This window comes from Platichthys flesus, chromosome 4 (genome assembly GCF_949316205.1).
Source record: "Platichthys flesus chromosome 4, fPlaFle2.1, whole genome shotgun sequence".
Taxonomy (NCBI): Eukaryota; Metazoa; Chordata; class Actinopteri; order Pleuronectiformes; family Pleuronectidae; genus Platichthys; species Platichthys flesus.
The window spans coordinates 26647567-26675370 of NC_084948.1; the positions used below are offsets into that span (position 1 = coordinate 26647567).

Here is a 27804-nt window from a genome sequence, read left to right on the forward strand (position 1 = left end):
CAGTCCAAACTACAACAATAAACAGCCAACTATACCACATACATTTTATTACACATTATATTCTAAATGTGCATTATTTCAATTCAGTCATTATTTTTGTTTGCTCAGATGGCCACAGACAAACTGACGGGCTTTGATTAGTGTGTCTGTCTGTAGCCCTCAATCTCAATCACACGTGGGGACCAACATCCATGGGGGGGGGTCCAGCTGCAACATGCACAGTTACCACTAGATTCTAAACTCTGAACCTTAGAGTAAATAGGTACATGTATTATAATATGCTGTAGTAATAAATGAATAGTATGTCTGTTAAAAACCCAACACGAGGGGGAAATGTACGAGGCTAGAGAACATAGACATCCAATGACGCCATGATTCGTGTTTCTGAAGGTTGCACCGATGGGCTTAGTGGCGATTAATCTAAAAAATATTTAAAAATTATTTAAAGTTGCAGCCCCACTTCTTTTGTTTCGTTTGGTGACGTCATCACCCAGCGCCCATTCAGCGGGACCATCGCTACATTTGAAACAACGACAACAGCGCCGGAACAATTCGATCATTATTTCACGGATATTCTCGTGTTTAGAGTGAATCGACATGATCGATACTATCGAGAAGGAGGACCCGGTCATCACCGAGGAGGAGGCGGCCCAGTACGACCGTCAGATCCGACTTTGGGGCCTGGATGCTCAGACGAGGTCGGTTAGCTCACTTAGCCTTAAAGCTAACCAGTGCAGCGGAGGGTTTGGCTTGTCGCACAGTCGCTGCCCCGGTTCTAAGTGTCTGACTGACCCGTGTTTGAATTTGCCGGTAGTTGTTATTTACATGATCATTGGATCCTGCGGTTTGAGGAGTAACAGTTGAAATGATCCATGTCCAGTTTGTTTATGGTCTTTTCTTTGTCAACACTGGTGTCTGCTACACAACAGTCCGGGGTCCCTGTTCTCATTCATTCACGCCTGCATTTAACCATTCCGCCATACCACTGTGTTTTATTCTACTTTCAGTTCTGTCAATTGTTTAGTATTATTTTACTACATCAACTTATTTCAATTTACTTAATTTTTTTCAGATGTATCCTTTTACTTAGTTTGTAAATCTCAGAACTACTTTTTTTAATTTATTTTAAGTTGCTTGACAATTGTTTAAAACTGTATTTCGTATGTTTGAGCACCTTGAATCTACATGTGGTTATGACATTTCCTTTACCAGAATAAGAAAGTATTTATTGCCAAGTAGGTTTACAAGGAATTGTCTCTGGTTAGTGGTGCATACAATGAACATAGAAACATAAAATCATAAAAACACAGTAAATACAACACACATAAGAAAAGCAATAAAAAGAAACAATATATATTTACTCACTATTTACTTCTTATTGACTCCCTTTTTCTAATATTTAAAAAAAGTAACATTTATTTAGAAATACACATATCTAAATAAAATATATATAATAGATAAAAGATATAAAAAGTGAAGTGCAATATGCAAGACAGTGAACAGTGTCAGATTGCAATATATATATAAACAAAACTTCCTAACCCAATATATACACCGAAGTCTTTGATGTTCCTAATAGCAGCAGTTTGGTTTACCTGTGTGTTGCTGAACTTGTTTCTCAGAGAGGGAGAGAGAGAAATTCAGTTGAAATAAAGAGGAGTGAACTAAATAGTTAGAGCGCATGTGTTTCTTGTGGTTGCAGGTTGCGAGGCTCTCGTGTGCTCCTGGCAGGTTTAGGTGGTCTCGGGGCTGAAGTGGCCAAAAACCTCATTCTCGCTGGAGTTAAGAGTCTCACCATGTTGGATCATGAAAAGGTTCGTACTCCTTTTGTTTGCTATCCACTAAGCATCTGATATTATTATTATTTATTGACAAGGAGTAGAGTGCATTATGTGGCAGCTGAAAACTGCAGTGTTACAGATGTCCAGGAGAGGGTGCCTGTGGCAAGGAAACCTGTTATATTTACTCTGTATCCATTGTAAAAACGGCTTATTTCTGGCTTTATATAGTTTTGAAGATGCCTTTTAATCCAAAGCATGCAGGTCTTTGCCCTATCTGGTATTGTTTAGCTGAAAAGTATTGATAATTATTTGGAAAGTATTTTAACTCAAACCTTTGTGATATTTAGTGTTTTATTGCCTTTAATTTATTTTAATTCAGTTTTTTAATATAATTTGTATATTTCATGGTTTTGAAATATTCTATTTAAATAAACTATGGCTCTACCAATGGCTAAGTGAGGGTCTCAGAGGAAATTAAACAACACCATTCCATATATTCTTTATTTGTGTGTTAATCAGGTGTCAGAGGAGACATGTCGAGCTCAGTTTCTGGTCCCGGTGACAGCTCAGGGTGAGAATCGGGCTGAGGCCTCTCTTGAACGAGCACAGAACCTCAACCCAATGGTGAAAGTCCATGCCGACCCAGGCAGAGTGGAAGACAAACCAGATGACTTCTTTCTGGAGTTTGATACAGTGAGTAAAGTTAAACATACAGTCAACAACACTGTATAACTGAAGGACAGCTGCACATCATGAAATATAAATTCAAATGGGATAATGTATAACCTATTTGAATGATTTGAGCAGTAAAGAAGTCCAAATGTGTATTTTCTGGAAATCAGATCTTGAAAAAATGCAGTTTCAACACAAAAAATGTTTGTTTACCACCCAGCCGTTTAGCACTCAAAGTGGCCGCTAGATGTCGCCTGTTGCCCATATATCCATTTTTTGAGAGAAACATCAGACTGATTTCTATCAAGTAGGATTGTAGCAGTGGAATGGATACAACTGTATTTTGCCATAACTGGAAAAACAAGATATTTATATATAGAATAGTATTAAATACACAATGAGCATAGTTGCTGACAGGTCTTAGGAGTGGCTTCATGACAACTGTATGATGGTCTGTGAGTGGACCAGCCAAAGCCTGGAACCCAATCAAAGTTCTCGGAGACCTGAATGTTCACCAACAGTCCCTTTCCCACCTGACACAGCTTCACAGGATCTGCAGAGAAGCAGGGGAGAAAATCCCCAATCAACGTTTATACTCGTGTCTGGGTTTTTCTCTTGTAAATAATACAAAAATAAAATCAGAACACACTTTATGGGCCATTGAGTGTAGATTGAAAATTTATTCAAGCATTAGACTCCAGCATAACAAATAATAAGAAGGGGACATTGTCTGAAAACTGTAAACGCAATGTACTATAATGAAAAATGTATGAACTCCCCCAAGGATAAGCAGCATATATGATGTGTAAGTGGGTAATGTTTTTTTCAAGGTAAAAAGTTACTTCAGCATTAATTAACATTCATTTCCACAGGCAGTTATAAGGCCACACATACAACTGCTGAAGGGAAAAATGTGTTTAAACATCATCAGAAGAATTTTTTTTACGATTTTTTCCCCCTCCTGTTGTGTCTGAATTGTTGGCAGCTTTCGTCCCCCTGGGGGTGCTAAGAGAGGGTCAGCAAGAGGGAGGGGGGGAGAGTGGGAGGGGGAGAAGACGAAGAAGAAGATATCAGTATAATAGTGTGAAGTGAGGACAGGATGAGATTGAGGACAAAGCGAGGGAGGAAGAGATGGTCAGAGAAGAGAAAGTGGGATAATTGAAAAAGGTAGAGAGAGAGAGAAGAAAAAAAAAAACCACTCTTATGTGTTTCCAGGGATGTGTCTGTGTCTCAGCGGGAAGATGGAGGATGATTAAAGGAGAGTGTTTGGAGTGTGGTCACAGATTTCATACAAGTGGCCTAATTACTGAAGAAGGAATACAATAGAAAAGCACACTGTCCATCTGGTATATGCAGAATGCAGCTGACTGCCTGCTTACACTGTCGTTCACCCTCTTTGTCTGTTTACAGTACAATTTTTAAAATATATATTTTCTGCAGTTATTTATTTTTTCTTTATGTCTGAACAACCCAAAACGTTTTTATAAATTTGTTTTATCTCCACTCACCTGGTGAGATGAGCAAAAACAAAAACACTTAACTTCCCAACTTAATTCCATGAGATGTTGTGGGGGGGCCGGACCCAGGGAAGAACCCATTAAATGTTGGTGTGGATCCAGATTTTTTTTCACTTGACATTATTCTACATTTTCTGTGATTTCCCAGACAATAGCCTACGACAATGTCTGTGTATGTTCTCTGGTTCAGATCCCAATAAAAACCTGGATCTAGTGAATCTATATGTGGTTCTATAAGGGGTAGATGCTCTTGGTAAAGTCCTGGTTGCTTATCATAAGAAGGAAATAAGCGGTGATCTTGCAGGTGGATCCTTCCTGCTTTAGTTCTTTGTGTCAAAATGAAGCTGTGATTGTTTTAAATGTCCGATTGAATTGGATTTTGACTTTATATGCTGTTCAGATGTTGAAAAGCAAATGATGATTATCTGTTTTCTCAAGGCTGTGAAAACCATTCAATGTGTTTGGCCTCGCTGGTCCATGACTCTGGGCTCTGCTGCTGTGCTCTGAACAGACAGCATCAGTCTTATCAGTGAGCTGAGGCTGTTTTTGGGTGGGTTGGACTGGGTCGGTCGGATAAGATGGACCCAGCCCCCTGGTCAGTTGTTTACAGACATACAGTACTCCAATCCACCCTGATTTGACCAGGGTACACGGTGTCCCTGTGTGGTCTCCAGCCTTGTTGGGTTGTTCAGTTGCGGCTGTAGGCGTTTCTCAGTTTGTCAGCCAACCAGCCACTGTTCGGTTGTGTTGTTGTCCTTGAGAGAGGCTGAAAGATGCAGATTAATTTGTTTTTTCTGTGTGCAGCTAATTTTCAGCAGGAATATCTGTCTGTCTCTTGTGGATAAGGCAGGAGATGGACAATTTAATTTGAGGTTTCTGTTATTGAATGCAGTTTTAAAATTATGTTAATAAGAATGGAAATTAGTGAGTAACAGCAGAAAAACAAAGCGGCAGGGTGCTGGAGGTGCAGAAGGCGCCCAGCAGAGCCGCCCAGTGGGAGTTCAGTTTCCCACATTTTCATTTTTAGAGATTGAAGTTTCAGAAGGGTAAACAAACATGCATCTCTGCACGTATGGTGAAGGATTCAATCATTTAATGAAACACACAGGAAGCTTCTTCTTTCTGTTTTACAAATGTATCTCGAGTTATTTGGCACATTAGAAAGTGTTCAGGTGTCTGATACGTCCCTTTTACTTGAACGACACTCAGTAGAGCTCATACCTCTGCCCAGGCCCAGCAGGCCCTTTACCTTCAATATGACTGACCCACAATGTTAAAGAAAGTGGTGAAGGAGTCCTAGATATTCACCCTTTGTGTGCATCTGGTTCTTTCTTGACCCAAGTTCCATCCTTCCACCAAGTTTCATGGAAGTCTTTACAGAAGTGTTGTGTACTTCTACTGACAAACACTCAACGGGAAAAACACAACGTCCTTGGTGAAGGTACCAGATAGATTAACACACAACTCTGGATCACAGCTATGTTTTGTTAAGCCTTGGTTTACTTTGTCTCGTAACCTCCAGGTTGGAATTCTCTGAAGAAGTGCAGCACAAACACTCAAACTCTGCGTGCCACTTATTTCTAAAGAAGAAAGTCTACTAACCTTCAACTCTTTGTGTCCCTCAGGTATGTCTGACCGGCTGCTCCAGGGACCTGATGGTGCGGGTCGACCAGCTCTGTTCTCAGCGCAAAATCAAGGTCTTCTGTGGTGACGTCTACGGTTACTACGGTTACATGTTCTGCAACCTTGGAAAGGAGCACAGCTACGTCGAGTAAGTTTCCAAACTGTGGATTTAACACTTTTACCCATGTGACCGTTCCAGTACACTACAGTACGTGAACACGCTGTACTAAAACAAAATGAGCTTGGTTTTCTGAACAAACTTTTATTTGCTGTAAAACACCTCTGCTCTTCACGGTCTCTCTCTTTAGGGAGAAACCTAAGATGGTGAAACCCACCAAAGACTCCAACGACGGCCCGGAGGCAAAGAAAAGCAAAGTCGACCCCAACGAGACCACCCTGGTGAAGAAGGTATGAAAACCACTTCTCTGTCTCAGCTCTTTTTATCTACTAACCAAAGAAATGTTGTCTACAAAGACTGCTTCATGTTTGTCCTAAAAATTACTTTATTTATTTTAATTTCAATATCCAACCAATCAGACGTCCAGCTTCTGCACGCTGAAGGAGGCTCTGGAGGTTGATTGGACGAGTGAGAAGGCTAAAACCGGTTTGAAGCGAACACCAGTGGACTACTTCCTTCTTCATGGTAATTAGAATCTTCAGTTTATAAAACCTGTAGAAATACAAATGGTTTAGTGACTGTACGTTCGAAATGTCATTATAAATTAAAAACCCTGTATTTTTTAAACATTTGTCAGACCTTTAAGACTGTAAACTAGTAAATGCTGATGGTAATTGTTTTATTATTTACATCTTAAACATTTAATAGGTTTATTGAAAACTTTAGTCAGTACAGTTTAATAGATTAAAATATTATCAAACGTTGCAACTCAGAAGTTGCCGGTTGAAAATTGTTTAATTCTTGACTAATTTGATGCTTTGAATTGACAAAGCATGACAATGGCAATAATCTTCAGTTGCTGTTTTTCATATAAGTATATACGTCTTCTGACTTTCTGTGTGGGAGGCAGGAGACAAATATAATTTCCATAAAGAAGAGGGCTGATCAGATTTCAGAAATAATCCCGAAAGGCCTAAAAAAAAACTGCAGAAATTTGAAACTGAAAATGTGTGGGAACTCGACACTGAGACTGAAACACACAATAAACATGCAAAATGACTGGCTTCAGATCAGCTGTCACTGGACGTGTGTTGGCAGTTATTTGTTGAACATCAATCTCCGTCTAGACAATAAGCAAATTTGTATTTTAAATTTACTACATTATTTCAGCAATTTAATGAAAAACAAATATTGTTTACAGGTTTATGAACTATCAACCCTTTAAATTAATCTAAATGGAAACTTCCTGTTTTCATTCACAGCGTCTGATGACCTTCTCCTAAGACTTGTTATTCTCCCGCATGTAGTTTCCATCACAGGCCGTCCATGGCCAGTCATGTGCACAGGGCGTAGAACAGAGAACAGGCAGACACCTCCACCTACACACGACCATGACAACAGGAAATGGTTTCAGTAAATTCTGAAAAGTTTTCCAACGTTAAATGCAGTAAATAATGAAAATGAAATTCAGCTTTGACAATATACATAAGTCTCAGATGGAAGCAGAACAGTTTTCTCTCTGCTCGTTAGTAAGATATTTGAACATAATATATAAAATTAGTAACATTCTGTATTAATCATTCAGTATTTAAAGGTTAAAACATTGTTACATGAAATAGATATTTTATACATGACCCTGCGGCCAGGCAACATAAACTAAAGACACGTAGTGTGAGAAGGATCTTTAAGAATGTCATGATGTTAGAGCTGTGGACAGCTGAGTATAATTTGAACACGGAGGAAATAAGATGTGATGATGAATAGTCGTGATGACACTTCAACTATTCTGAGTCATTTCAGTCTCGTCATGATGATGATTCATTAAAATCCTTAGTAGTTGCTTCACATAAAAGCTTAAAGCACAATTATAAGACTCACTGATGCATATCAACAGGTGTGGTTCTCAGCTTGAGATCTTTTGTGCATGTCCTCTTATTCTCACAATCTGAATGAAGGCGTCATTTAAGCTGTGCTCACTTTTACTGAGGCTGAGGATTTTTTAAACTAACATTTCGTAATAGCTGATATTTAAAACATTATATATCTTCCCCCCCTTTCCATCGGTGGTCATGGTTTATCAGCAGGATTTCCACAAAACTATGTGGAATGATGGGACTTGAGCCAAAAAAGAACCATTCGATTATCGGGCGAATCCAGGGATATTGTTTCTCACTTTCTTTAACATTACAAGATACAGTAGGTGTTTGTTTGTTCCACAGAGAATAGTTCATGGATCTTAATGGCAACAATAACATCTATGAGTGTGTGGTATTAATAATTTTTTCTACCAGTCTAGTATTGGACTGCTGCAGACGTGTGGCAGCGGCTGTCTTGTTCATTTTTTTTCTGAACAGACAGTTTCTTAGTCACTCATCATTTGCAGTCACATTCTGTTCTGAACCTCTTAGCAGGTTCCAGATGTTGAGCTTCAGTCAAATGAGTACTATCTCTGAAACCCACGCGTTGCAGCTTTCAGCCTCTTGCTTTTCGGGCTCATCGTGGAAACATTGTGTAGTTCTTCTTTTTCATTGGGTGAAGATGAGAAAGTTGGCAGTGTTGTTGTTCTTTCACTGTTTCTATAATTGGAGCTACCAGTTGTTGTTTTGGGCGTCCGATGAGGAAGTGGCTCATCCTCTGTTACAACTGCTTCCTGTCTCACTAGGAACAGTCGAGTGATTTGAACTAGTGGTGAGAGAGTGTGTGTGTGTTTCCTTATATCAAATTCACAATTTGACCAGAGACGGTGACCAATGGAAGGAGGGAGCTCTTGTGTATAAATATATGGATAAAATTCCAGTAATCTAACTAATCCTGTTTTTAATACAGTATATAAAAACTAAAATGGCATTTATAAAGCACAAAGTTCGGCTAAGGCCCAACAGTCTCCTTATGAAACCACATGTAAATTCACTAGATCTGGATTTTATTGGATGTGCACCAATTATTTAATTATTCTCTTAGAAATCTACAAAAATATTGCAATCAATCGCACAATGATAAAGAATTTGGATTTGCACAAATATTGAGCTATATAGGTACAAGACTTCCCTTTACAAATATATATCAAGAATTATTTTTATTTTATTTTAAAAGTGCATGTACCACTAACAACACAATGTTATGGGTGGGAGAGCCCATAGATATATATATATATTTAAGGCTAGATGTCTCGTCCGCGTTTCCGGCCAACAGGGTCGAACGTCAGCACATGGCGGCCATCTAAAAAAATTGTGTTGGTAGTGGTACATGTACTTTTTAGAGAAAATAAACCAAAAATAATTTTTGATGTATATTCATAAGTATGCAGTGTCATAACTACATCTCTGACGTTTATAAAAAACCATATCGTTAAAAAATCGTTGAAAATTGAACGAGTTATGGTTATTTAAAAAGTACGTACCGTTACATCACAATGTTATGGGTGAGCGAGCCACCTGACGCAAGATGGCCGCCCTGTACGGATGTTCGACTCTGTTGGCCGGCAACGCGGACGAGACATCTAGCCTTTATATATATATCTATGGGTTGAACTGGGTGGGTAAGATGGACCCAGCCCCTTGACCAGGGTACACAGTGTCCCTGTGTTGTCTCCAGCCTGGTTTGGTTGTTCAGCTGTGGATGAAGGCGTGTCTCACTTTGTAATCCTCCTTGGTGGAGGTAATAAAGTTTATTATGAAGCCCACTGATAAACAGGTCTCACTTTAAGAAACCCACATTCTACTAGTTTCAACAAAAAGTTGCTCTCACTCTCTGCACAGACATTGTTATAAAATATGGAACAAAAATTTTTTTCGTTGTATTTGACCCTCATGAGGTTCAGGGAAACCATTGCTGCTCCGTCCTTGTGCCCATACTCTACTCTGTAATGAAATTCAGTTTGATTTCCTGCCTGGTGCAGACCTGAGCATGACGCCACTTGTGCCCTCAACTTTCTACCAGCCAAGTTTCTCAAATAAAGGGCAGAGCTCATGTCTGAAAATGATTCATCGCCATCATGTGTGTGTGTGTATGTGTGTGTGTGGGTGGTGGAAATGGCTGTGGGAGGATTTGACTTCCTCATGTGGTTTAAGTTAATGGACGAACAGGAAATACGGGGGCGACGTGTTGATGTGTGAGATCTGGGTGATACCGTTGGAGACGTTTGCTCATCACAAAGAAAGTTTTGATTTTTAATTTCAAATTTTTCTCTCTCACTGAACGTGTGCAGGTGCATCACTGCTTCCTTCCTTCTGTGCACGCTCTTATTTGATGTGGCAAAACGGGTCTAATCGGATGAAATGGTTGATGGTGCAACCACACTCGGTTCTTATCTTGTGTTAAAGTGAGCAGAAGTTGAGACGAGCTGGCGTCTTTCCATAAGATGATAATCAGCGTGATGAAATATAAATGACAATAGTGCAATACATTATATGGAAAATATTGCTTTAGAAAAATAGTTTCCAGCCTCTCAACTGAAATGTTTTTCCTGCCGCTTGTTTCTCGTGTTTCCTCCTCTCCTCCTCTGTCCTCTTTGGCCTTCCTCCATCTCCACAGTTCTGTTGAAGTTTCGCACAGACAAAGGTCGTGACCCCGACCCTCAGACCTTTGCAGGGGACAGTCAGCTCCTGAGACAGATCCGTGATGATGTCCTGGAGACCTTGGCCGTCAGCAGTGACCTCCTGAACGATGACTTCATCAGGTACAGAGCGGCTTTAATTGACTCGTGCTGTTAATTTCATAAAGGAAGTTTAGTCTCATGTGGAATTCTTACTTGCCTCAAACGAGGCTCATAATCAGACGCATCAAGCCTTTACACCAGCCGCCCGGTACCTTAAAGAATTATTGTTAAAAACACATCTCTTCTCTGTGGCCTTCTTTCAGAGTGGACTAACCCTAACCCTATCCCATCGTTATTTTATTTAATATTATTGTGAACAAGGTGTTGCTGTTTTCTTGTTGAATCTTTTACTTTGTGCACTTTGGTCAAACAAGTTGTTTTAATGTGCTATTTAAATTAAAATTGACATTGACAAGAATGAAATGCAGAACTCCAGAGAAAGGCTGGAGGCTCTCCCTCAGACATTCAACCCCTCCATGGAATTTCTGTAAATGATCCATCAAAGAGTAACTTTCTGAACTCTCTGTTTCCTTGTACTGTTTGTCCTCAGCTACTGCTTCTCTGAGATGTCTCCAGTGTGCGCTGTGATGGGAGGGGTCCTGGGACAGGAAGTTGTCAAGGTAAGCATGTAAACACGTGGAAGGGTCTTGTGTGTCTTTGACACGTCATGATTTTCACTGGGCTGTAGTAAATGATGAAGAAAACCAGTCCATTGTGTGAGTCGGTCAGCTGACAGGTGGCAACTCAGCTGGTTCTGGGTCAGATCCAGAAAACGGCAGCGTCTTCGCTCTGTGTAGAAAGGATTTGAACTGTGACCACAGTGAAACGCAGTGTGACGCTCTGGCAGCAGCCTCTCAATAGGAGAAATGGTTTATAGTGTCCTTGAGCTGAGCAGCATAATACAGTCATTGATACTGTAACAGTAAAGATCATTATAGAACCGTATGAAGGAAATCCATTGGAAGCAAACGTCTGAACAGTCACACTGTACAGTATCTGATTTAATTTAGAGTCTGACCCATTATCTGAGAGTTGGAAAAGATGTGTATATAAATGGATACATATTTATATATGTAAATATGTATGTTCATGTTGAAAGAACCCAACAATGACAAATAGGGGATTATTAATAAAGCACCATTAATAAATATTTGAGCACAAAGACCACTAATAATATTATTTTTGCGTCCTGCCTTATACACAGTGGTATGTTAACCCCCTCAGGCTGATAAGTGTAGCCTCATAGAAATATCCAAACTGAGCAATAACATGCATAATTCCTTTTTAAGTTGAGTGAGAACTGAGTCACTGATGACTCATTAGTCGTCCCCTGCCTGGGTTCTTCGTGGTATCGCCATGAATTTATGAATTGACAAGATCTTGAGGAATGCAAGAACCTTCATATCTAATTTTTTCATCCAGTTTAAATTGAGTTTCAACCAAAATAAGTTATTAGATTATTGGAAAGTTCTGTGTGTAAGTTCATTACTGTGCTCTGATGGGACAAAGTAGAGGAGCTGAGCTTGTTAGAATCATTAGGATTCATCTCACAGATGAAAACATCATCATTATTTAATATATATTCTTAACACACAAATGTGGAGAAATGAGCTGCTATCTCTCTCTCTCTCTATCTCTCTCTCTGTCTCTCTCTCTCTCTCTCTCTGTCTCTCTCTCGCGCTATCTCTCTCTCTCTCGCTCTCTCTCACTCTCTCTGTGCATGACCTGAATAAGATTTCACCTAAATCATAGCTGGGATTAGAAACCATATTTCTGTAAGCGTGGTGTCCTCAGACTGAGGTTAACAGAGGAGTTCGGGTAAGTGTGTGTAGACGGGGGGGGACTGACGGCTCTGAGTCAGTCTGCATTATATTGGCACAAGGCCGATCCGTACATCATGATGAAACCCTCTGCAACTGGCTGGCTGAACTCTCACCAGGTGAATCCGACTGATTTCACTCCCTCACACTGAGGCGCTGTGTGGACCTGCCGGCCGTGATCAAATGAAAACGTGTTTATTAAACGGTTCTCTCTGAATACTCCCTTGGGGCGACATGGTGGTGCAGTGGTTAGCGCCGTCGCTTCACAGAGAGAAGGTGTTTGCCGACCATGGTCTCTCTGTGTTTACAGTCTGCGAGGTGTCCTCCGGCTTCAAGGATCTAATGTCTGGATTTTCACATATTAATGAAACAATTTGCTCCTGAAGAGAAGAAAACAGCTCCTCTCTTCAGCCTCTTTCTGAAACACTTGGTTTTAGCTCCTGTCTCTTCTCTCCTGACGAAGCCCAGTCTGCTCTGATTGGCCAGACCACTCTGTTGGGATATGTCCTCCAGCACGTTCAGGGAATGTGCACCTCTGCTCTCACTTCGCCTGACCTAGTGAAGAGCCAGACTGGCTGCTGGGCTGCATTATGCAGATTGGGAGTGTGGTCCAGACTTCTGACGAGGCGTCTCGGGAGCTTCAGCTGCTTTTACTGCCGACTCTGGCTTTTTACTTTGCAGAAGTTTTACAGCAAATAAAATAACGCTACACACCACTAGAGGTGAACTCGTCATGTCTCCTTTAATTACACAGACTGCGACTTCTTCATGGGAAATTGTCACAATACGATTTTAATTGTTCCTTAAAATGAGCTTTGTAAAGTGTTGTTTATCTTTTCTCTTGTGTTTCTCTTCAGGCTCTCTCCCAAAGAGACGCACCTCACCGCAACTTCTTCTTCTTCGATGGTCGTAAAGGCAACGGCATGGTTGACTACTTCGGACCAAACTAGTCACCAGTCAAACCAGTGCACAGGACGGTTTTACACACAGCAAATTTCTCTTTTCCTCAGTGTGTTTGCTCAGATTATTTATATCAGTATTTGCTCCACATGTCATAAAATTCAACCTGTTGCTTCATCTTTATTTTGTCATTTAATCAATTCTCCTGAGCAAAACTGATATTTTTTTTACATTTACTAATAAAACACAGTTTTGTAAAATGATTCTGTCTCAGGTTTCTTATATTTGGAAACTACCTACACTGAATGGTGATGATGATCCAGGTCATTTGTAGTTAGCTCTAAACTGTGCCTCTAATTATTCTGCTGCAGTCAAGTGTTACTGGTGAAATCTAGGACTCTTGCATCAGTATGATGTTTTCAGAAAATTAAACCTTGGAGACAAATATATCATGAAAAGATAAAGTTTCTTATCAAGTTAGAAATAATTAACTCACAAACTCAAGTAGTTAAGATAAGCACAGTTGTTGAACTTCATCTCGTATTCCAGTAAGGGTTAGAAAGAAATCCATTAACGAACTTAGAGATCACAGAGTGGAGCTGCGGTATCAAGGTCCTGCTGATACACTCTACTCTGCAGAGGGAGTTCTTTCATTTTAATATTTACAGGACATAAATCATGCATTGTAAAAATGTTAAATCCTTAAGGAGAAGTGATAAAATCAAACTTGTGCTGCTGAGAATGAGCAATAAAACAGATCAGTGTGTTGGATCTAACGGGGACAGACGGTGTCATCGGTTAGTGTGACTGTATTTGGTAAGAACCTCACACTGTCTGACATATGACTCATCAAACCAAACATGGCTGCACGCAGCAGAGTTACAGGAAAGAGTGGGGGTGGGCATTCAAATGAGCCTGAAGAAGAAGCATTTATTGTATCCCATCCTCACAACAACCGAGCCTCATGGGTCGGGATGTGGCCGTGGTGGTGGAACCCGTCAAACCTGAACTGCAGAGCTGTCTCTAAGATGGAAAGAGAATGTAATTTTGTTTTGATGCGGTTTGATGTCAGTCACCTGTCAGTGGTGTCTCCTGAACTGACCTAAAACCAGTGATACACAACAAGTCGCCTGCTGTGAATGTCTTCAGCATCATAGTGAGACAGATGTGATGTTAAAAGCTTATTTAAATGAAGAACAAATGATTTTCTGTTATTTAACATAAAAGTCAAAACATATAATGACAAAAGTTAGTTAATCTTATGTAACTCCACTGTTTGTTTGTTTGTTTGTTTGTTCTCAAGCAAGATAATGACAAACTTGCTGGTTGATCCCAGATGTGTTAGTTTGGTGCCAAGAAAGAAACCATTACACCTTGGAGGAGGAGGCCACTTCACGCCATTAAGGCTCTGTGATGGTTTGGCTGTTGCTGCAGAATTAGACAGTGAAGGTGGGAACACAGGGAATAAAAGGCCAGTCTGCCTCGAGGGTGATACACATAATATATCCACCAGTAACACAGGTGTGTGTTTCTGGTGTTGTAGTGTTTGCTGCTGATTGAGGACTTCAGCTGCAGAGCTCTGAATGAAAGCAGACCAGCACCGAGAGCCACGGCTATTTTCCAAGGATTTTTGAAAAGTAAGATTAATTATGGAACGTCCTTTTAAGCTCATTCTGCCCCTTTAATTAAACCTACACTATTATCTGCCAACACACACATTCATTACACTCTTAGTGCAACTCAGGACTGCTGCTGACTCCACTTCATCTCTTTCTCTGCATCCCCCGCTCCTCTTTCTTCTCATCCTCCTCCTCTTTCCTTCATGTCTTCTCTCTCGTCCTCAAACTCACACACACAGACACACTCGCTTGGTTAAATCCTAACCTAGTGCCCCTGCTGCGTTGGCACTATCTCTCTTTTTGGCCGCAACTTGCTCCACCATTACCAAGTGTCTGTTGCAGCAAATCAGGTCCCAGAGTTTACGCTCAGGGCTGCGTGATTGGTTCATTCTGCAGAGGAGTTTAAGTGAGGATATCTACTCCCAATGCTATCTGCTGTAAGAGACGTGTGTGTGTGTGCGTGTGTGTCGGCTCACCATGTTCCTTAGATGATTTATGTTCCCCTGTTTATCATGTAAAGTTCATTAGGGATGGGGCTAACAGCTATGGTAATGATTTGCCTCTTACTGTCTTCAATAGTTTGTTTTATTGAAGTGTAAAACCTGGAGACGGTCAATTGTGACAAAAGATGTCCAAGACCCAACAGAGTTGCAATGACTCTAGTGATACAATATATAGCAATAAATAAATGATTTATTAGCTTGAAAACTCTTTTCCATAGAAATGTTGATGCTTTATGAGAACAATACTTTCTGATTATAATATGCATGTTTGGTGCTGATCCTGGCTGACATTGGTCGAGGGGTGGGGTTCACTCAGGACACGTCAGCAGCACAGTGCAGGGCCTTCAGATGAACAACTGGGATTGAGGTAGGGAATCTTCTGGTCTACTGGTTCCTGTAGTCATGGAAATGTAGAAGTGTACGAAAATTGTTTTGTGTTGTTAATTTGTTTTGTTATTTCAACGATCCTGAATGAATGAAGCCCTAACACGGTATCCTCTGGTGTTTAAGAGCATCACAACATGTCCTGTGGTCAGTATTTTGCCACATGCCCTGCACCAGACAGTCATGTTGACCATCACTGTAAACAGCTGCTGTGCATGTGTGATTATGTGAGTGTGTGAGCAGCCGGGTCCCGACCCTGTTAATCACTGGTGCTCTCCAGATGTGATGGAGACCACAGCTGGATCCGCCCCTCCACTGACAAGCATGGCCAGGGGGCTGTGGCTCCGCCCCCACAGCCACCAACATCTGTAAACATCTGCTCCAACCACATTTCAGTTAAGTGTTGCTGTTCTCGTGTGTCCCGGCTGAACTGCGTCTCAAGAAGAGATCATTAGTGTAAAGTGGTGAAAACTTAAGGAACAGGCTGAACACTGGGGTCAACACAAAAGACAAAATATTATAACTTTAATCATAAACGCATAGCAATGATAATGACACGAACCAGGTGAATATATTTCTCCTTAACTTTATTGTATAAAAAAGAAAAAAGGTAAAAAATTCATGTAGACATTTTACAATAGAATTTCAGCAAAACACAAACTGCATGTGACCGACACTGAGCGCCGTGGGTAGGGTGGGGTGGGGGTGGGGGGGGGGGGGTGCGTTGCACAATGAACCAGGAAGTGCACTCTCGAGAAAAACAACCAGGAGAAGAGCAACTGCAGGTTTTAGTCATTCCTTTACTTACAGGTGGACTTATGGAGGTCTAATGAGTTATTAAATCAAACATGTCAAATGTTGCAAAATAAAACCTGAGGAAACTCCTTTTTGAAGCATTTTAAGTTTAACAGGTCAAATACTTTGTTAAGGGGGTCCTTTTAGATTAAGCTATGTTACTGTGCATTATTAGTAGTAGTATTTTTTGCATGTGCAGCACCTGTCATACTGCCGCTGTCTGAAATCACACTGACCTGCACAGGCTCAGAATTAAATTCACATTAGAAACACCTGGTTGAATTTTCCATCAGGTGAAGCTGTTTAACAGTCTGAGGCCTCATTTCTTCTTTGTGCTTTGAAGGGAGAGATTTTGTGTTTGTACAACACGTCACTTGCAGTTCTGCGTCCTTCTGTCTGCTGATAGTGCCATTTGAAATCACAATTCCTTAAGCTGATAACATTTGAAATGAAAGTGATATATTGTCTTTCGCTGAGTACACCGACACCTTTAACTCCCAGCTCTGTCGACGCAACGCAAATACAGCTTAATCCAGAGTTTTGATCAGGAATGTAAGAAAAATAAATAATTTAATACATACAAAATGAAAAACCAAGGAACCAAAACAAAAATCAAGCTACAGAAAGGCTAATTTTCAAAATAAATTACGCTCTTAATATGAGCAATTTACATTTCCTCCCAACTACAAAGAATATAATCACATAACTTAAAGGGGTTATTTTTATAAACATCAAATACTTTTTCAACAATCAAAAGATCCAAATCATATAATTTGTTTTAAATCTTGGAAAACAATCTCAAATCCACTGGATTTAAATTCATACTCGCTCTACTGGTGCCAACGGCCGCTCAGAGAAACAAAGAGATGTCCAACAAACACACTGAACTCTCACTGAGATAAGTACTTTTTTTTAAGTCCGCCCAAAATGTTCAGATTACTCAGATTCATCGTCCCAAAAAAAGATTATTTACATTGGTCAAGTCACTATAAACACTTTGGACACAGGCGAGTGAAACGCTGCCAACTCCCAACACTGGCAGAATGATTGGTGTGGAGAAATAACAGTGGCAGTTCCCAGTGTGTGTCTGTGTGTGTGTGCATAGGGATTAAGCCTCTCTGTCCTGAAATGACCTTAAACCATGCAGAGGCTGGATCATTTGAATGAAATGCAAATAACATTTGAGTCAAGTGAAAACACGCTGATTGTCCTGGTGGTGGACACTCGGCCTCAGCTCTGAGCATGAAGGCACTTCGTATGATGAACTGAAGCATTTCAGATTGGGAGAGAGATTCACTCTGTGCTCGGCTCCACAGTCAAATAACACCAGACGTTTCCCTGCGTTGGAACTACACATTCCAGTTTCACAGTTTGTAAGAATGGGGCCAGAATAAAGACACAACAGTTACATGCACACACGAGATGAGGGTCAAATCATGTCTGTGATGAACTTCTGAATTAGTTTTATCTAAATCAAACAAGAGCTTATGAGATCATCAGACTCTATCCAGGTGTTTGGACCAGGTCTGTCATGTGCGCACACACAAACACATACTGACTCACACACATTCTTGAGTCTCGCCTGCTACATGAACATCGGTCTCCAAACACAGTGAAAACAAATTGATTTTACAAAATATACACGTAGAAAAGTGAGCGTCGGTCCATCAGCTGCAGTCCGAACCAGCAGACTGACTGACGGACGGACCATCGTTCAGACAGACAGGCTCCAGTTTCCACAGGATGAGAAAACACCTCCAGCTCATTCTCACAACGTCTTTGTTCAAGTACATGTTTGATTTCAGTCTGCGTTCGTCCTCGAGGTTCAAAAGAACAGTGCAGCAAACAGAACAGATGTTTCTCCTCACGAGCGACGGGCCAGTGTTCGAGTCCTGTACGTAAAAAGGTCCCCATGAGAACCGCTGGCTGCAGGGGACACGCTACCTACGTGAGCCTGTAGAGGGTGCTCAGCGACTGGGTGATGAAGTTGAAGAGTCCTCGGCACACGTCTCTCCAGTCCTGCCAGTGGGGGGCAGCGTGCTGTGAGGGAGAAAAACAGACAAGTGGTGTTTAATGACCGAGAAACAGTTCAGAAGACATAACAGAATAAACCACATGACATCGACATTCAATCAGTGCTGACCCCTGTTGTTCCTGTTGGGATCATAGACTGTGCATAAAGATGGACGACATAACATCCCCAAAGTGAAGCCGAAGCATCTTGATCGCCCCCTGGTGGCTGGCTGCAGAGTAGGTCATGTTAGCAGATGTGACATGGACCAGTACATGTTCTCTCATTGATTGTTTCTGTCATTTTCAATCGTTCACACTGATGTATGTTCAAGGTTGACAGATTGACAGCTGAGACTATTTCACGATTGGTCAAGCACCTGTATAGGCGGGACCTTGATGCCATAGCTCCACCCCCTAATCACAACGGTACAAGCTCTGACTCCAAATTACATCATTGGAAAAGCGATATTTTGACTTCATTTCTTGAAAGTGGGAGCAGGTGGAGACGTGTCGTCCATCTTTATTTGCAGTCTGTGGTTGAGGTGTGTGGCTGCAGCTTAGACAGACTCAATAATTCAGTATTTCTGAAGTCTAAACAATAAGCATCTGGGTGGAAAAAGAGAGGGGGGGGAGTGATGAGGAGGACGTGGTGGAGAGAAAGAGAGACAACATGTCGATCCCTCAGCACAGCTCAAACAAGAGGAGAAACAAGTGTGTGTCTGTGTTGGGGATGCTACTCTGAACCTCACGCGCCTGTGGTTAACCCTCCCTCCCTCCCCCCATCCTTCCCTATTTCCTTACAGTTGAATCTCCATCCCTCCTTCTCTCAGTATTTCACTTGTTCCTTCCCTCGTTCGTTTTGTTTCAAGTAAAAAGGGTCCGATTGTGCTTTCTGACTTGTGCTTTCTCGGTTGTAAACAACACACACGCACAACTTTCCCTCAAAAATACAGTTTGTCCGTCTTTCTCATGTACGCACACACAGACACACAAACAAACAAATACACAGGACAGAAGACTGCAATCCTAACAAACACTTGTCTGCAAAGGGACTGCTCCACCCTCATGTGTGTGTATGTGTGTATGTATGTGTGTATGTGTGTGCGTGTGTGCGCGCGTGTGTGTGAGTATAGTCCATGTCAGAGTGAGAGCCATGGTAGGTGATGTCATCTTTGTTTATGTGCATAAGGCGGGATGGTGAGGGAGAGTGAGTCGTGGGGTGGAGTGTGTGTCTGTGTGGGGGGTGGGGTGGGGTTTGGGGGGAGGGGGGTTGCTGCCAACTCCTCACGCGATCTCCAGCGTAGAGGACGGGAAGGAGGGAAGGAGGGAGGGAAGAGATAATAAGAAATGACAACTAATAGAAAATAGACCTCTGTGTTTCTTTAAAAAACTATTGCAGTGTTGTTGATTCTGATGATAACGGTAAAGAAAAGGCAGAAAGAGCGATGGAGTGGTGTAAAGGAAATAAGAGGAGGGAAGGAAGAAAGGATAAAGACATATGTGCATTCTGCCATTTATGTGGAGAGAGGAGGAGATTGACATTTTTTTGTTTGAATAAAACTAACAAACAAAACAAACAAAGAAATGAATGAAGGAGGAGAATGAATGACTAACAGATGACATGGATTCACTCTCTCACACATTCAAATATTGATCCGTCTTCAAGACCGTCTTCAAGACTGTCACACACCCACACTACACACACATCTCACGTGTCTGTCCATGCGAGAACAGAGGATAAGAGTCTGTGTGTGTGTGTGTGTGTGTGTGTGGATGTGTGTGTGTGGATGTGTGACAATCCATGTGACTGTGTTGTGTTCAAGGACACAGTAAACATTGTACACATACATCCACATTTCAGTCTGGGTGAAGGGACACCACTAAAAATGACCAGCCTCTGTGCACCACTGCACTACTGTCCACTGGTCATAATCAGTAGCTCAATGTCTAAAGTCCACCTTTGCACATTTGGTTCTCGTTGCACTTCTGTCTTGTAAAGTTTCTCTCATAATGCAACGTTTATTTTGCTGCTTTCTGGACGTCTGTAGTTTTTTGTCTATTTATGTAACTTCTCTTCTTTTTTTATCATTATCACTTTTTTCTTTATTTCAGGTCAGTGTACGTCCTCCTATTCATTTCTCTAAAATAAGGATTTGTGGCTTACCGCTCTGCGGAGGATGGTGGCGTTGTATTGATCCCCGATGGCTCTCAGCTGATTGGCCACTCTCCTGACCTCCAGCGCCTGCTCCGCCTCTCTCCTGGGATCTCTGTGGTACGATGCAGACCAGGATGGGAGCTCGTTCCTGGGCAGCAGGTCAGGCAGAGGCCCCTGCTGGCTGGAAGCCTCCCGGTGTTCCTCTATGTCAGCGTCTGCAGGAGGAAAAATAAGAATTTCTATTATAGAAAATACAAAGTATATTAATTTCTTCCTCATTTTCTTTTTTACCATCGTTCTTCCTCATGCTCTCTTTTGTGTATCTCTATGAAGGACAGAGGCACTGCGTTGGTTACACAGAGCCTCTGGTTATGCTTAATTGATTCTCAGCAAGCAGCGTACATTAATTGCCTCCTTACACAATGTAGACAGTTCAAGTTAAGGTGCATGTGTGTGTGCGTGTCTGGGGGGGGGGGGGGGTCCCTGTGCACACATGGTAACAGAGGGTGCACTACACAGACCAGGCTGCCAAGCAACAGAGACACAGTTAATGAGCAAACACACCAGACACACACATGTCCCAGACGTCCTCAGTCTCACCAGCTTGTGATAAACAGGCAGATAACATGGGCTCAAATATTCTGTGTTTTGCTCTCTTAAAACTGAGGAAGTGACTTTCAACTCTGATGCAGAGAGAAAACAAAACTAACTATATGGCTGATATTTTATTTCTAAATTCCTACAATAAAATGTGACTTTTGACCTTAAAAACAAAACAAAATAGTGGCTCCCAGTGGGGTTGTTTGTTCCTCTGGCCTAATTCACACGCACATTCACACACAGACACACACACACCCCCACACACATTCCTTAAGGAGTCTGAAGGTTTGACGGTGATTTATTTTCCTCTTCATGGAACTTGGGAGAGTAATCTTTTAATCTGCTTAATAAGTCTGGTATTGAGAGGTACTGAATGTTTCTGTGTTTAAGTTTGTTGTGTGTTTATGTTGTTGTTTACAGACAGATGCCAGCGTTTCTTATTTTATATCATTACTATGACAGTATTAAGGATTTATTTTATTTTGATAATTTAAATTTTGGTTATTTTAACTAGTTGAGTTTAAACACTCATGTCATAAATTATATGACATGAAATGTCATAGTGTCCTTTTGATACCACTTCTCTTTTAGATGAGTAAACCCAGTTCCATGATACACCTTTGGCCCCAGTTTGGTTTTTTCACTTCATACAATCCCAGTTCTCCACTGGCACCGGACCATCCACTACCCTAGTTGCCACAGAAACTGAAGGATTACGACTGATCCTTAAAGATGCAGGTGACTAGACGAAGGAGAGAGAGACGGAAAAGAGAGAGAGACGGAAAAGAGAGAGAGACGGAAAAGAGAGAGCGCCAGGAGAAAAATAACAAACGGGAAAACCCTGGCCTGTTGCCAAGGTAACTGTAAGGCAGCACTCCTGGAGACGTCTCACTGCGATTGGCCGACAGACCGGGGGGGTCGTACTGTGATAGGACAGAATGAAGGAAACAGGGCGGGGCAGGGAATAAACCTGAGGCTGACAAGACGAGAGAGAGAGAGAGAGAAAGAGAGAGAGAGAGAGAGAGGCAGGTTTGGTTGTCGGGTAAATCAGATTAACTATCAAGTTTGTTTGTATTATTTTTCAAGATCGTTTATATTATTAAGTCTTATTCTGTGAAACTATTCATTAGTACAGTCCAACTGATTTACATGTTGGCCAATAAGATTTATAAATATCACAGACATATCAGTATCTTCGTTTATATTTGCTGACACAGAATAAACAATGCAGTAAAGATTTAGAGTTATTCATAATAAGGTGGATGGTTCAATTTCAACCTTCACTTCCTTTCCTTTGTCATAATAACCTACATGCATCATGCAATATGTCTGTATGAGAACATTTTGACCACTAAAGCCCCAAGAATCTCTATATATGGGATTTATTGCTGAACTGAATGATTTAACAGGATTAAGAGCATATTTAACTTCCTGACTCCCTCAGTAACTAACTGTTTGAGTGTGTGACGAGCACAGTGACTGATTAACCCCATTAACAAGCTTAATGTCTGACCAACCGACTTTTCACTTATCAAACTTAACTACCTCACAGAATGAGCCCCCTGAGAAATCTGTGTCCTGACTCAATGACCTGATTTACTGTTGGTGACAAACTGATTATAAGAGACTGACTTGTTGGCAACACCTGCAAGTTACTCATCATCGTCCAAGATCACATTGAGAGGGATCCCTCCATTGGTTCTCTAAGTTTTATACAGATACAATCTTATTAATGGAATAATCTTTAGTAGTTATAGTTTAATGCTGAATATCCACACCATAATCCTATTGTGTTGTGTTTATTCTGTAAACACAATATCTACTGTGCGTCCTGCCCTTGTGGCAGAGGGGCGCCTCCTCGGCTGCTCCTCCTTTGCTTTTATCTCGATGACAGATGACTAAAACCCTCGAAGCAGATTTATAACATTCAGCTTTATAAATATAAATGTGTCTTGACGAGACTTTGTTGCTGCCGGGCTGAGGCGCTCAGAGCAGGAGGAAGTGATGATCAGTGATTCTTTACTGCAGCCAGACTACAGAGAACAAGTCTGAACATGTCTGATGCTCAGCTGACCTGCAGCTGAGAAGAGGAGGAGGAGGGGGAGGGGGAGGAGGAGGAGGGGGAGGGAAATGGTCTGTTTACATTACAACAAATCTGTCACTTAACTGTTGTTCACTGTCAAATGTAAACCGGCCTTTTTTGTTACTGCTGCCACTTGAATTTCCCTTTCTACAGTTTCCAGGGGAAATGCTTTAACTGACTGGATCCATCACCTGGATTAAAGGTGTCTCCCTCTTCACTGACTGAATAAACACAGCAACTCAAATAATTCACAGCAGAATCTCCCACTGACTGTGACAGCGGCAGAACAAAACTGTGTCAAGTCATGAATCAACAACTCACACACATTTTGTCACAGGATTAAATCAAACAATAGTAGAAACTATTAAATAAGTTTCCCTTTCAATGAATCTCTCATTTGAGCCGACTGAGTTCTGTGTAGCTTCATGACGCACAGGCCTGCTACAACAGAAGAGTCACAGAAGTCACGGCTCATACCTCCACCTCCACCTGGCCTCCATCAGCTCCGCCCAAAACGCCGGGCCTCATGGAAATACAGCACGCAGCACAAAACACACAGACACACACCCACAGACCGATACTCTCCTCTTAACTTCAATGTTTACTAAAGGAACCTGCATCCACTGCTGCTGTGATCCAGTGAATGTGCAGCTGCAGCACTGACCATACATCCAGGTTAAAGGATAATTAAAGTGCTCTGATACAGATCTCCCTTCCCTGTAGGTTTGAGCAAGGGGAGGACCAACCCACATGAATGCAATACCAAAATTGTTATGTGTAAGATAAGCACTGTGTTGTTGCTGTTGACAAGTGAACAGATATCTTACCCGACTCCTCTCCTGACAAGGCACAGGGTTTTACAGCTCCTCCATCCCTCTCCTCCCTCCGGTTGCAGAGCTGCAAAGAAGGATTTGCTGATGATGGCGACAACGCAGGAAGTTGCTGGTGCATCTGGGGCTGATCAGGAAGCGGGTATGACAGATGGAGAGGCTGCAAAGGATGCAGATTGTGGTGGTGGTGGATGAGTATGGCACCAGTACCAGTGCCAGAACCAGTGGTGATGGTGTTGGTGTTGAGCAGGCTGGACCAGGTGTGGAGGGCACGAGGCAGCTCCATGCGGCAGATGTTGTGATGTGGAAGAGGGCTGTTTCCTCCTGCTCCGGTTTCCCCCACGCTCTCAATGGTCTCTGCTCGGGCCATTTCACTGTTTGCCTAAAGCGCACATGGAAAACATCCAAGCACATGTGTGAATATATTGTGTGTAAGTCTGCAATAGACGGAGAATACGGCTGCATCAGATAAGTGTCCGACCCACATGCTGTGTATGGAGGTGAAAGGATTATTGATTAGGTAGAAGTAGAATATATTTTTAGAATCATTTAATTGCCTCAGTCGTTTTCAAGATAAATTTATCTCAGGTTGTAACCTGCAGCTCAGCAAAATGTCAATTTAGCAAAAAACGAATTAGTACAAAACCAATCAGCAGATCAATTGATAAATAAAATATGTTTAAACATCTCTTTATTAATATACATGAAACTGGATTTATATCAACACAAATAAAAAACACCAAAAGTTAATAATACAAAATAATAGCTAAATTACACTAAAACAAATATGTAAAAAACTATAGAAAAAAAATTATTATGTGAATAAACTGGCCTCCGAAACTCTTCAGTCTAATTTTAGCCTCATTGTTTTTACTCCTGTTCAGCTAAGTTTGACCGACCGACCTACATCCGTCCCCCGGCCGCTGGGGGGCAGCAGCGAGTCCGCTTCGAGAACACGAGACTGGTGTTTGTAAACAGCACGAGCAGGCGTGCGCATACACACGTATAAGCGCGTGCGTGTCGGAGAGTCAAGAGAGCCTCGGCTACGGAGGAAATTTAACGTAAAGTAGAAACGAGGAGTTTTACGTGGAGAAGAAAACGACTCAGAACAATCAGAGGGGATTCAGTAATAATGTGATTTTCACCACAAACACGGTTTCTGACATTTTAACACAACATTAGAAAACGAATACAAATAAATAAACACACTCAACACGAGACCTTTGATTTTCTTCTAAACTAAAAGAGCTCGTCGCTTTGGAGCAGAGGGTTTCAGAAGTGAGAAGTGATTTCATCATCGAGGTGTCGCGCTCCTCTCATCGGTTTGTATGATACTCTATTTATTTTGAGTTTTATTTATCGACGCTGGTTTCTGTTCCTTCTGCATCTTCTCTTTCTGAATGAGACATGTCGGGACCTGTCACACTGAGAAATAGAACACAGAACCAGGTCCAACTAAAAGAGATTCGATCAAACCGGGGACTGGACCTAGAATAAAGCCCTAGGACAGTTTCCTAACCTGTGTGAAACAGGAGATAACATGAGAACCTGGAAGTTTAACGCTCCTCCCGACACCGGGACCACGAAGCGGGCAGACCTCCACGGCCCGGTTTCTATCAGAGTAAGAGTAAGAACCATCCTCACTGGGTGGGTGTGATGCTCCGTGGCTGCAGGTCCGATTCCGATGGTTCGACAGGTGACAGGTGAACGATCACAACATGTTACAGTCCGCTCGTGCGTTTGGAGGGAAAAAATCTGTCAGTCCATGTCAGGCCCTTCCGGTTCGGATTGTCTCGCTGAAAAGTTCGATGTCTGTGTCAAATCGAGTCCATCAGAGGTGGAAGGTGCCGACGAGCAGCTGGAGAGACGCCGTGAAGAGCATCAGTGACTCTGGGTTCGTGTTTGAGCTCCGGCTGCCTGCACGTCTTCATTTATGGGCTCTGCCAGCGGAACTGCACCTGACATCCGCTGAGGATTTCCACAATAAAAACGCCCACATGAGCACAGAGATTGAGCCACAATGGAAACGTTTCACTTCTTGCCTTTGTAATTCACGAGTTGTTTACATTTTACAGATGAAGTAAAGTTTTCAATATATTTGGATGACATTTGACATTGTTATGGTTAATTAACAATGTGACAAAGGCATAAAATGGTTTTAACAGAATACAGGACATCCATAATGCATTCATTTATTCCCACGCACCAGTGCACAGTGAGTTCTACCAACTTCTTTCTTTACTCCCTTGTGATGTAAATCTGTTCCACTCCACTCCCTAGATGCTTTTATTTTGAAGCCGGAATCACCTTGTTGTCTGGTTAGCTTGACTTCTTTAACCAAACTCCTGCAACAACAAGTGCTGACATGCTCCCTGACAGGATGCTGCTGTCTGTGTCCCTCTCTCCACCTTCCTGTCTGTTACTCTGTCTGTCGCTTTTGCTGTTTTTATTTAGTTAAAGATGCAGCACTATGAATAACAAATAATGCATTTCCTTCTCGCCGTGTTGTTGTCCATCTGCATGTCTGCCGTTGCAAACTTTAGTGTAAAGTTTAAAGTTAATGTGCCTCAATCCCCCCCCCCACACACACACACACACACCTTTATCTTGACACACACTTCCTCACCATCTCACAGAGGAACTCCCCCACTGATACCACAGCATCATCAACACATTGTTTGTCCTGCAATGAGGACGCACATGTGTGTGTGTGTGAGTGAGTCATCTCTTAGTGTCACTGTTAATAACACTTTCATTGAGACAGTGTCAAAACCATTGGTTACTATAATCACTGCTGACAGTTGTCATTTAAATTTGCTCTGACTCATGTTTAGATGCAAGAATCTCTCTTCCTTTGTTTACAAGGATCAATTCATTCTGCCTTTATTTTTGTATCACTATTGTTTAATAATGATTAATTCATCTCATTAATCCAGTAACACCAAAATAAATAATGGACTGAAACTGTAGCTCTGCCTTGATCCTTGTGAGTGACCCTCATGTTACACCAGAGTGTCAACATCACGTTGAGGATTAAAATGCCAGGGATTCCCCCGTCAGCCCAACTCAGCTGTCGAAGCTTTTAATGCAAAGAATGGCAAAATGTCTTGTCACGGTGTAAAGTGTGAGTCCGGCGGATTATTTATTTTGTCTGGAGGGTTGGTCGATGCGTTAAGATTTTATCAGACGACTGAATTAAGAGGAATAAAAGAGACAAACAGAAATAATACGTCAGCTGTTGAAACTCTAACTTACAAGAGTGACATGTAACTACATGTTTTAGTTTGTGAAAAAGCAACCAATACTACAAATTGTGATTTTAGCATCGACTACAAATATGTCTTCTGCACTTTGCCTCTAAAAATATGATCAATTTATGTTATAAGCATCATTTGAATATTGACCACTTGAACATAAGTAACACAAAGATAATACATTTTAAGAAAAGAACAGAAATAAACAGAATTTTAAAAGAATTCAGTCCAGTGAATATATCTACTGAAGCTGCACGTGTTCAGGTGAAATGTGAGATTGTCTTGCATTATTTATGAGAAAAAAATATGTTTTTAATGAGAAGACTGCTAATATGTATTTTTGGGTGGGGGGGGCGGGACTCATTGTGCAAAACGTCATGGAGGTGAATTCAGATGTGTTGCTCTACATACCATTTATTATCAATCTATTTCTCAACTTGTCATTGATAGCATGTGTGATGTTATTACTGTGTTGTTTTCCCCTGAATGTCATCAGGTCTAACATCACATTGATTTTAAATGGTTGGCAATGCAGATCTA

General features: G+C 41.5%; 2 protein-coding genes across 2 annotated transcripts; one reads left to right on the forward strand and one right to left on the reverse strand.

Annotated features, from left to right (window-relative positions):
- The first annotated feature begins 497 nt into the window (after nt 1–497).
- On the forward strand, nt 498–13285 carry sae1 (SUMO1 activating enzyme subunit 1). The gene is made up of 9 exons (XM_062386758.1): nt 498–698; nt 1703–1814; nt 2301–2474; nt 5596–5741; nt 5902–6001; nt 6131–6236; nt 10245–10389; nt 10859–10928; nt 12986–13285. The coding sequence occupies exons 1-9, from the start codon at nt 598–600 to the stop codon at nt 13076–13078; spliced, it is 1047 nt and encodes a 348-aa protein (XP_062242742.1). The 5' UTR covers nt 498–597; the 3' UTR covers nt 13079–13285.
- A 2819-nt stretch (nt 13286–16104) lies between these two features.
- Nucleotides 16105–25935, reverse strand: LOC133952372 (uncharacterized). Its single transcript, XM_062386785.1, has 4 exons — nt 25655–25935; nt 24008–24392; nt 20507–20712; nt 16105–18369 (listed from the first exon to the last, which is right to left on the reverse strand). Exons 2-4 carry the CDS (start codon nt 24378–24380, stop codon nt 18274–18276), a joined length of 675 nt encoding a protein of 224 aa, XP_062242769.1. The 5' UTR covers nt 24381–24392; nt 25655–25935; the 3' UTR covers nt 16105–18273.
- Between the last annotated feature and the right edge of the window lie 1869 nt (nt 25936–27804).